We start from the raw sequence: 11,791 nt of genomic DNA, 5'->3' as shown, positions 1-11,791 counted from the left end.
AAATGCACTTCATTGCACTATGATGTTGTTCACTTAACTCTGCTGTGCTTTAAATGAAGCTATTGGCACCTACCAAATGATGTGTCATCCAGGTGTTAATGACAGAAGGTGGGAAAGGGGTGCAAAGGAATCCTTGCAGCACAACCCTTTACATGTCTAGTTCACAGAACTTAGATTTCAGGTAATGTCATCTGTGTATGTTATAGAGATACACAGGTAGCCTACTGTGAAATAGAACACATGGGCCATCCTGACTGATACAGGTCCTGTTCACCCATAATGGCGGCAAATCATGGGTTAATTCATTAACCCATGATTTGCCAGGCTGTATGCCCAGCGCATGCTGCCATCATTGTGAACACGCAACTTCCAATTGGCCTCATCTCGGATTATTTTCGTGATGTGAGAGCTCAAACAGTATGGGTTAATCATGGGTTGAACAAGCTACAGTTAACCTAAGAACTAATCATAGGTTAACTGGGGGGTTGTTTAACCCACGATTAACCAATAGCGTCCAGGTTCGCACGTCACCAAATAACCTACGATTGGGTTGATCAGAGGTTGCATATTCAAAATGGCAGCGGCACTCAACCCTGGCAAATCGTGGGTTAGTGAAGCCACGATATGTTGCCATTACATGCGGACCAGGTTAATAAGTCAGACGATCGCTCTGTCTAGTCCAGTAGCATCTATTCTGCTGGTAGAGAGAAGACTTAAAGAATGATCCCTTTAACCAGAGATGCTGAAAATTCAACCTGGGGTTTTGCAGGTGGTCTACCAATGAGCTGTGGGTCCTCACAGAAGAACTACTTCAAAGGTATCACTTCCAAATGACGCCATGCTTCTGTCACAATGCTTGAGCAGGGGTTCAACCCCTGGAGCATCAAATTAAGGGTCCGAGCTACCTGAGCAACCAAACTTTCTCTCCTTCCACCCCACCCTCTTTCTTCTCCGAGAAAATTCTCCCTCGCTTTCGATTGTCCTAGGAATTTGGAACCAATTCACGTCAGAAGTGACGTCACAAAAGCAGGCTTAGATTCAAACACCCACACAGGCCAAGCTGCCACACACAGGCCCATTTTATCTTTGACCCCCCCCGGCCACAACACAGTTCCTAGGGAGCAGAGAAGAAGGAAGTCGTGGGATTTGGCGAACAGAAGCGGTGGCGGTGCAAGAAGGAAACGCCAGAAGAATGTTGGGCCTAGGAGAGTGGAAAAACGGCAGGGGCTGCCAGGTCTGAGTAATGGGTACATTTTTTTTGTATAGAATTCTCTCTCTCTCTCACACACACACTCACACACACACACACAGAACACATAGACATTTATAAATGTATAAATACAATACTAATTATAATGATCGTCACTATTTATACATTTACAAAGCGGTTTACCAACACGCTTAAATAAGCTTGGGAAGTTATTTGCTTAGCTTCCCATTTTACAGATGGAAAACTGAGCATGAGAAGCCGTGAGTCCCTGCCATCCGATTATCCAAGACAACATCCCATTGAAAGCCAATGGGACTTCAGCAGTCTGGGCTAACTTTGTTCCATTGGCTTGCAACCGTACCGAGGCCGTAATCCTATCACCTGTACCTGGGAGTAAGTCCCAATGAACTCATTTCATTTGGGGTGGGTTAAGGGGTTTCAGAGCAGTGTTGTTTTGTTACGTTGTTTTGTTCAGTTGATTATGTGAATTCGTCGTATTTCGTGTTATTAGTATTGTACGCCGCCTAGAGTGGCCGGGTAGCTGGCCAGATGGGCGGCTAATAAATCTAATGAATGAATGAATGAATGAATGGACTCAAAGGTAGGCAGAGGTAATGATTCAGGAAGCAACAGCACAACCAGCATTCCCCACACCAGGGACAAGTAGCTCAGACTGAAGAGCGAGCACGGAAGCGAGGGCTTTATAGGGCCTGGTGGGGCGGGATTGGCTCTCGGGGGTCAGCTGACGGAATGTTGAGGGAGGATGGTACTGCAGCCTGGAGGGCGGCCTGGAAACACAGAGCTCCGCCTGCCCGGTTGCAGTGGGAATAGGCCACTGGAGGCCCAGAAGGTGAGTTCACGGGACACACTCGCACACGCACCAGGCAGCCTTCATCACCCTCTTGCAGCGCACCAGTGGACTCCTCCACCTTTGTCCTGGATCCATCACTTAGTCAGAGGCTGCAATTCTTGCTGTTCCACAACGGGGATCCGAAAACTGACCTCTCCGGGGTATGAATGTTCGCAGGCAACCAAGAGCCAGCTTCCAACCTGCCGGGCCAGCGAGGCCCCTCCCGGAGAGACCCTCGCTAGGGTTACGGCGCCCGGAGGTCCCCTGGTCCACTGCGCGGATGGACTCACGCAGGACACCTTCAAAATAGTGAGAATAACGGAACGAGATTCACCTGCCTAAGAAATATAATCCCTTAAACCAGCCTTCCTCAACCTGGCGGCCTCCAGATCGGTTGGACTACAATGCCCATCACCCCCAGCAGCATGGATGATGGGAGTTGTAGTCCAACACACCTGGAGGGTGGGGAAGGCTGTCCTAGACTGACAGGCGGGTGGCAATAGTTGTGCCAGGTCACTGGCTCTGACTTCTACTTTAATTTCCCAAAGTGCCCCAGATGGATATTATTTGTAGGGCAGTGGTGTAGTGGAGTCAGGGCTCACAGGGACGCAGCCCCAACACTGCGGCCACCTGCCACCCCACTCAGACTCCCCTGTTCCCTCTGAGCGTAGCTGCAATCCTCACAGTCACTGGGGGGTGGGGGGATGAATTTTCCTAGTAAACGTTGTCCCCCACTGTAACGCGAAGTATTTTGGCGTGTCTTGGCCTCGAATGGGCGACGGAGACCCGTCAGCTTTCTGAAAGACCTGCTCCTGGCAGAGGAAAAAACTGCTGGAACTGGCTTGTTGACAGGGATCCACGCAGCTGCCTGCCATTTTGGACTCTCCTTGGGGACACAGCCATGGGAACTGTTACGAGGAGCGCCTGCGCCTCAAAATTTACCACTACGCCACTGACGCCGGGTCACTGTGAGAAATTAAAATGGCGGCCCAGCCCATGAGTCTGCGTATTCATCTCGCCGGAACTTGTGGGTGGTCCCCAGTGCTGGCTCTGGGTTTTGACGGCCCTTGGGCAAGACCCCTTCTCGCTGCCACTGTCAACAGCTGCGCTTGCTCCTCGTCCTCTTTCTCATCACCGCTACCACTCGCTTGCTGGACAGGCAGAGAGCCGGGGGGCAAGGGGGCTGCGGCATCCCCCGCCCCTCCTTCTCACCAGCACCGTCGCCTGGGCCGGAGCGAGAGGCAGGGGAACTGGCAGGCCGCAGTGGCGAAGAGGGGGAGCAAGTCGAGGGGGCTCTTGTCAGTGGGCCCCTGCTGGGGTGCGGGCCCTCGGCAAGTGCCTGCCCGTGCCTGCCCTGGCCCTGTGCACTGTCAGGCTCCTTAAAAGCCCGCTAACGTCAGCGCAGCAGCAGATTCAACACAGAGCAAAGCAAACCTTGCACAGGGGGAACCATCAGCAAAGGGAATTTGCTGCTGATATGCAATGTGGTGACGCCCAGTGCCGGCTCCCGGTTTTGGAGGGTCCCTGGGCGTGGCGCCTAGGGAGTCGGCCTTCTCCCTGCCCTTGTCACCGGCTGCTCCTGCTCTCCCTCTTCCTCAACATGGCTGCCGCTTGCTTGCTGGACAGGCAGCGAGGGGGCCAGGGTGCAAGGAGGCCGCGGCGTCTCCCGCTCCTCCTCCTCACCGCCACCGGTGCCTGGGCCGGAGCGAGAGGCAGGCAGGCAAGCAAGCTGGTTGCACTGGGGAAGAGGGGCAGCACTGGGGAGCTCCTGTCGGCGGGCCCCCGCTTGCGTCCAACCGTGCCTCCCCCTGACGCCGGCCCTGGCTGTCCCCACCCGCTCCCTCCTGTTTCGCTCCCCAGTGCAAGGAATTCCTGAGGCCGTTCAAGAAGTGTCTACGGAAGCTGGATTTGCCCAAAGATTTCCCCGAGGAGAAGAGGCTGCGCAGCACCCAGAAGAACCTGACCATCCTGGGGGATCACATCAACATGTTCCTTCAGCACTACTGCAAGACGTGGGAGCTCAAGCACTGGAAGAAGTAAGGGAGCTGCCCCTCGGCAAATGGGGTCTGGTGACCTGCATCACCCCCACCCCAAATCACACGCTGAAAACTCGGCCCCCTTTGCGACACCACTTTATTTCATTGCATCCTTCCTGCACAGAATCCGGGGGGATTTTATGCTATTTTATGCTATTTTATTTCATTGCATCCTTCCTGCACAGAATCCGGGGGGATTTTATGCTATTTTATCCTATTTTATTTCATTGCATCCTTCCTGCATGGAATCCGGGGGGATTTTATGCTATTTTATTTCATTGCATCCTTCCTGCACGGAATCCGGGGGGATTTTATGCTATTTTATTTCATTGCATCCTTCCTGCACAGAATCTGGGGGGATTTTATGCTATTTTATGCTATTTTATTTAATTGCATCCTTCCTGCGCGGAATCCAGGGGGATTTTATGCTATTTTATTTCATTGCATCCTTCCTGCACGGAATCCGGGGGGATTTTATGCTATTTTATTTCATTGCATCCTTCCTGCGCGGAATCCAAGGGGATTTTGTGCTATTTTATTTCATTGCATCCTTCCTGCACGGAATCCGGGGGGATTTTATGCTATTTTATTTCATTGCATCCTTCCTGCACGGAATCTGGGGGGCAGGTGTAAGCGGTTCTCTCTCCCCGCCTTTTACAAATTCTAACAATAGACCTGTAAGGTAGGTCAGGCTGAGCTGGAATTACTGGCCCAAGACCACCAGGTTAACATTGTGAATGTTAACAATTAACTTAGCTGGAAGAAAGCTAAGGGTACACTCAGAGACTGCACTGACATAGGGTAGGGATTTGTTCCCATCCACCAGTGACTCCTCCTGGAATGAACCCGGTTCCTATTGAGCTATCACTGCCCCTTTATCTGCACAGTCCCACCTTCGATTCTCTTTCTTGGTCACGTTAAAGTCTGATGGAATGCTGAAACTGGCTTAGCATCATTCCCTCTAATAGCAAACTCCGTTGGATGAGTGCCCACAGGACTGGAGCCAAAATCCAAGTGAGCATTGCTATTAGAAGGAATGGTGGTGAGCCAGCTTCCGCAATCCATCAGACTCTAACATGGCTCTAACCGTTTCCAACCGTCTCTGTCCTGCCCTGGCTACACATTGGCATGGGTGTGACATTCCAAGGGATGGAAAGAGGTTTAAGGCAATCAAGCTCCTTTTCTTAAGCCCCCAATCATCCATTAGTTGCTAAAGGTGGGCAAAGCCATTAAGAGCACAGTCCTATGCATGTTTAGACAGAAGAAAATCCTACAACTCCCAGCATTCTGGGAGCTGTAGGACTTTTTTCTGTCTAAACATGCATAGGATTGCACCCTAATTTGTGATACTTAACTAGACAGCCGTATATAGGAGAGATGGAATTCCAAGGTGAGAAAATTAGAACAAGTGAGAAAACGTATTATTTTATGCTCTTGAATTCTCTAGGGTAATCTTACAACGGGGTGAGGAACCTGTTACTGTTGGATTCGAACTCCCATCAGCCTCTGCCAGTATAGCTAATGGTCAGGGATGGTAGGAGATGTAGTCCAGGAACAACCCTACTCCTGCATTACAAGACCAGTTTCTTTGTGAACAGAGAATACTGGAGATGCATGGGGGCGATTTTTAGGGCAGTCAACTAATTAAAGAATGTTGAATTGAGAAATGATCCACCTTTTAACGAATTTGTAGATGGACTGAATCACTTATACGCGCTCTTGCACTATTATTATTATTATTATTATTATTATTATTATATTTATATCCCACCCTTTTCCTAATACTGGGACTCAAGGCAACTTTACAACATTAAAACTTGTACAATTAAAACCTATACATAGAAGTATAAATAGAAGTACACAAAAGTTAAAAATATAATTAAATCATCAATAGTATTAAAATTATATCAAATATCAAAATGTTAACAGACAACAAGAAATATAGTATCCACACTTCCTTCTGTATTTTAAATACAGACAAAAGCTATGTATGTTGAGGTTCTGGTTGAGACCCAGTGTGGTGTACTGGGTCGAGTGTTGGACTGGGACTTGGGAGATCTGGGTTCTAGTCTCCACTTGGCCATGAAGCTCACTGCATGACTTTGGGCCAGTCCCCGACTCTCAGCCTCACCTACCTCACCAGGTTGTTGAGAGGAGAAGATGGAGAGGAGGAGATCCCATTGAGCTCATGGGGACGAATCTCTGAGTAGACATTCATAGGGTTGCACTGTTAGGCTGTAACCCTAAATATACACATACCTGGGAGTAAAACCCACTGAATTCAATGGGGCTTACTTCTGAGCAGAGACGTGTAAGATCAAGCTATCAGTCTTCTGGCATATATTACAAAGGCGCCACTGTTAAAACTGCAGGCCCTTTGCCAGGCAGAGGTATTTGAAGCAACATGATCCACCGAGAATAGCTCTTGCTATCTGTATAGGAGCAAATAGCGAATGTTTATTTTGTGTTGCCTTACGGGTCAAGGGAGAGGGACGCCACCGCTTTAAAAGAGAGGATGGGAAGCCAGTGAAGGCCTTTGAAGGAGGGCTATACATTGTAATTATAGTTCAAAATAAAAGCAATGCCTGGCCCTGGGGCATAATGAGAAGGGGGTTTCCATTTCACACACACACACACACACAGCCCCTTGGTACGCATGGCCTTCAGGCCTCCTTGCAATGTTATACCCATATGACGCCAATCCCTATCCCACGTTCGGTGAAAGAATAAAATAACGTTCCCCCACTGCCCTGCCCCCCCCCCCATGATTTTAGGATGCTCTGGAGGTTCGTCTCCCTCTTCTCGGCACTCAGTGAGAAACAGCTGTGTAAACTGTACAGATACAGCAAGACCAACCAAACAGCCAAGTTCCTGGTAAGAATGGTATGTTGACACCGTAGGGCAGGTGTGAGTCGGCAATGTACATTCTGAGGGACTACACTAGTTCTGCCAAGGTTTCCCTCTCTCTCTTCCTCTTCCTGGCCTACTGCAACTACTTTGTCCCCACGTCTCTCGACTAAATTAAATTTCTAGCCAGAGTCCTAAGAACATAAGAAGAGTCCTGCTGGATCAGACCAAGGGTCCATCTAGTCCAGCGTTTTGTTCACACAGCGGCCAACAAGCTGCCCACAAGAAACCTACAAGCAGGATAGGAGTGTGACAGCACCCTCCTGCCCATGTTCCCCAGCAACTGGTGGCCCTGGCATACTGCCTCTGATCTTGGAGACAGCACATAGCCATCAGGACTAGTAGCCATCAACAGCCTTCTCCTCTAGGTATTCTTCTTCTCCAATCTCCCTCTCCAGGCTTCCTGCTCATTCGAGTGCAGATCTTGAGTGTTTGTACCTTGTGTTGGGTACCCAGGACAGATTAGGGATTCTGTTGGTCTGCTGCCCATCAGACTCCCTGCCTGAGCTGACGGAGGTGGTATCGGACTTGGTGTTGAGGACCCCTAGGATGATGGTCCTGGGGGATCTCAACTTCCATGCCGAGGCCGCTGTATTTGGGGCGGCTCAGGACTTCATGGCCGCCATGACAACCATGGGGCTGTCCCAACATGTCATCGGCCCAACGCATACAAAAGGACACACGCTTGATCTAGTTTTCTCGACTGGGCAGGAGGATGGTGATCTGAAAGTGGAGGAATTAACATCTGTCCCTTTGTCTTGGTCAGATCACTTCCTGCTGAGGTTTAGACTCCTGGCAGCCTTCCCCCTCTGCAAGGGTGAGGGACCTATTAAAATGGTCCGCCCCCGGAGGCTAATGGATTCCGATGGATTCCAGAGGGCTCTGGGGGATTTTCCTGCCGGTATGGCTGGTGCTCCTGTCGAAGCCCAGGTCGCTCTGTGGAATGCAGAGATGACTCGGGTGGTTGACACGATCGCGCCCAAGCGCCCTCTCCCTCTGAGCAGAGCCTGGCCAGCTCCTTGGTATACACCTGAGCTGAGGGCAATGAAGCAAGAGGGGAGACGGCTAGAACGCAGGTGGAGGAATACTCGTGCTGAATCTGACCGAACACAGGTAAGAGCCCACTATCAAGCCTACTCTGTGGCGGTGAGGGTGGAAAAGAGACAGTTCTTTTCCACCAGCATTGCATCTTCTCAGTGTCGTCCAGCGGAGATTTTCCGAGTGGTTCGCGGCCTGTTACATTCTGGGCCAGGGAGAGAGACGGTGGAACCCTCGGTAGCACGCTGTGACAAGTTTGCGCGGCACTTTGAGGATAAAGTCGCTCAGATTCATCATGAATTGGACACCACCATTAATGCAGTTCCATTGGTAGAGGCGTTCAGAGCACCGTCTGGTCCAGTTTTATTGGGTGAGTTTCAGTTACTGAGGCCTGAGGATGCGGACAAGGTGCTTGGCCAAGTCCGATCGACCACTTGTGTGCTTGACCCTTGCCCTTCATGGCTTGTTAAATCAAACAAGGAGGGGATGTCCGGCTGGGTCCAGGAGGTTGTAAATTCCTCCTTGAGAGAGGGAGTGGTGCCTGCCGCTTTAAAAGAGGCGGTAATTAGACCACTCCTGAAAAAGCCTAACCTGGACCCAGAGGATGTTAACAATTATAGGCCAGTGGCCAACATCCCCTTCCTGGGCAAGGTGCTTGAGCGGGTGGTTGCAGGACAGCTCCAGGTACTCTTGAATGAAATGGATTATCTAGATCCATTTCAATCAGGCTTCAGGCCTGGTTTTGGAACGGAAACTGCCTTGGTCGCCCTGTGGGATGACCTCTGCCGGGAGAGGGACAGGGGGAGCGCGACCCTGTTGATTCTCCTGGACCTCTCAGCGGCTTTCGATACCATCGACCATGGTATCCTTCTGGATAGGTTGTCTGGGTTGGGAGTTGGAGGCACTGCACTGCAGTGGTTCCACTCCTACTTGGATGGCCGATTCCAGAAGGTGGTGCTGGGGGATTATTGCTCTGTGCCATGGCAATTGTGCCATGGAGTTCCACAGGGCTCTATTTTATCCCCCATGCTGTTTAACATCTACATGAAACCGCTGGGGGAGGTTATCTGGAGGTGTGGGCTGAGGTGCCATCAATATGCGGATGACACCCAGCTCTACCTCTCTTTCTCATCAAACCCACCTGAGGCAGTGGCTGTTCTGAATCAGTGCCTGGGCACGGCAATGGACTGGATAAGAGCCAATAAACTGAAACTCAATCCAGACAAGACGGAGGTGCTGTTAGTGGGCGGTTCGTCTGCCCGGCTAGGTGATATTCAACCTGTTCTGGAGGGGGCTGCCCTCCCCCGAAGGGATCAGGTTCGTAGCCTGGAGGTGCTCTTGGACCCAGAATTGTCACTTGAGGCACAGGTGAACTCAGTGGCGCGGAGCACTTTTTATCAGCTTAGGGTGGTATACCAACTACACCCTTATCTGGACAGAGATAGCCTAGCTACAGTTATCCATGCTCTGGTAACTTCTCGTCTGGATTACTGCAATGCGTTATACGTGGGGCTGCCTTTGAAAACGGTCCGGAAACTTCAGCTGGTCCAAAATAGGGCAGCAAGATTGTAAACAGGGTCTGGCCAGCAAGCTTGTATTACGCCAGTACTTTTTCAGCTGCACTGGCTGCCAGTCCATTTCCGGGCCCGATTCAAAGTGCTGTTATTAACATTTAAAGCCCTTAACGGCTTGGGGCCAGGTTACCTGAAGGATCGCCTCCTCCCATATGTGCCTGCCCGGACCTTAAGATCATCCTCAGCGGTCCTCCTCTGTGAGCCCCTGCCAAAGGAAGTGAAGCGGGTGGCTACTGCAAGGAGGGCTTTTTCTGCTGTGGCACCCCGGCTCTGGAATGAGCTCCCTAGTGAGGTTCGTCTGGTATTCCTGTCGGCGCCAGGTGAAGACCTTTTTATTTTCCCAGGCATTTTAGCTTTCTAAACTTTTAGCTTTGCTGTTTAAATCTGTATTTTAAATTCCTGCACTGCTGCTAGGTTTTATTGTGGTTGTATTGTTATACTGTGGTTTTAATGTTCTATATATTTTAAATTGTTTTATTGTGTGCTGTTTGGTTTTAATTTTTGTGAACCGCCCAGAGAGCTTCGGCTATTGGGCGGTATAGAAATGAAATGAAATAAATAATTTTTGTCCAATCCCTTTCTAAAGCCATCCAAATTGGAAGCCATCACTACATCAGAAGAGCCGTGCTGGATCAGACCAAGGGGCCATCTAGGCCAGCATTCTGTTCACACAGCGGCCAACCACTTGCCCACAGGAGGGGTTTCCTGAGCCATGCTATGGTCTCCAGGACGCTCACCCAGGGACCACAGGAATGTTCCTTGAGCCACTCTTACAGCTACTCACTAGGGCGGGGCTGACCCAGTGTTCCCTCACCTGGTGCTGTCCAGATGTGTTGGACTACAACTCCCACCATCCCCAGCCAGCAGAGGCAAGCGATCCTGCTGGTGTGCGTGTGCATGTGTGTTTATTTCATTTCAGGAGACCTACTGCTGCTTGGAAAGCCCCAGTGTGGTCTGCCTCCCTGATAAAGGCAATCTTCGGAAGCTGCGGGATACGTGGGGGCTCCGCGGGGGCTCCAAGATGCGGGAGAAACTGAGCCAAATCCACTTGCTGTCACCAGGCCGGGACCAGCCCGCAGGAAGCGCCCCTAAGAAGAGGTGAGGGGAGTGGTGAGCGGCTCGGCAGCGCTGGGCTAGATGGAGCAGTGGTGCTGAATGAAATCCACCAGCCTGGCTCCCGGCTCCCACCTGCCCCAGGTTGGGACAAATCATGCTCCTTTCCGAGCCGTTTAAAAGGATGGAATCTGGAGGTAATGGGGCTGCACCTCCTCTGTCCCCTGGGAAGTTCAGGCAGTGGTTGCCACACCCAACTTTTATGATATCCACAGCTGCTTTGACGCTTGTCCCTGTAGGCTCCAAAAGACTTTGAAGAGAAGACGGAATACAGGCAACAGTCAGCCCTTGGGCAATACTCCCACCTTCACAAAGAGCAAAGGAGCAGAGCTTCCTTCAGCATCCTAACAAGCTCTTGCAAAATCGGACCGTGGACAGGTGTAGCATTGGCTGAAGGACATAAAAAAAAAATTAAAAGGTGTTTTTAAACAAGCACAATCGTGGGCGAAACAGCATAGCTCATTTTTTGCCCAACTGCAAGACCACTTTGCCTTAAAACTTCTCTGGTATCTGCTGCCAGCTACATCAAACACCCACTTCCCAAGTGTTTGTTTGCGGTATTGATTAAATCTATCATCCTGTATGGCAGGGTGGGCAAACGGTAGATCTGGATCTACTGGTAGATCTCTGGGCGATTGGCGGTAGATCAGCAAGGATTTCTTACAGTTGTTTAACAGCAGCAGCAACAAAAACAGTTTAGAGCAGTGGTACAGAACGTATGGCCCATGGGCCTAATGCGGCCTGTGGAGGCTCCACACTTGGCCCACGGAGGCCAGTGTCACCTCCGTGGGCCTGTCCCCCTCCACAAGCGTTAGGATAATCAGGAGTGGATTTTTGTGTGGAAGGACTATGAGCTCCATTCAGTTCCAGAACTCAAAACAAGTTCCTGGGCTAAGAATTCTTGAATTCTACGTGTAGGTCTTTCGCACCAGACTCCATTTGGTGGATCTCGAGGTCCTAGTTAAAAAAGAACAAAGTAGATTGTGCAAAACTGACATCTGCCTATCCCAGCTGTATGTTTTCTGGTCTCTGCTGATAAGAATGATTTGGGTGGAACTGGCTT

The 11,791-nt window shown here is 50.5% G+C and overlaps 1 protein-coding gene across 1 annotated transcript; it reads left to right on the top strand.

Moving 5' to 3' along the window:
* Positions 1 to 1,973: 1,973 nt before the first annotated feature.
* Positions 1,974 to 11,333, top strand: CHCT1 (CHD1 helical C-terminal domain containing 1). Its single transcript, XM_084823311.1, has 6 exons — positions 1,974 to 2,060; positions 2,238 to 2,369; positions 3,921 to 4,096; positions 6,871 to 6,970; positions 10,535 to 10,713; positions 11,249 to 11,333. The coding sequence occupies exons 1-6, from the start codon at positions 1,974 to 1,976 to the stop codon at positions 11,331 to 11,333; spliced, it is 759 nt and encodes a 252-aa protein (XP_084679437.1).
* Positions 11,334 to 11,791: the final 458 nt, after the last annotated feature.

Source organism: Heloderma suspectum, chromosome 16, assembly GCF_057233095.1.
Source record: "Heloderma suspectum isolate Gila_16-S chromosome 16, 16-S_ref, whole genome shotgun sequence".
NCBI lineage: Eukaryota > Metazoa > Chordata > Lepidosauria > Squamata > Helodermatidae > Heloderma > Heloderma suspectum.
The sequence above is the reverse complement of the archived record's forward strand: the minus strand, read 5'-3'. Positions and strand labels throughout refer to the sequence as shown.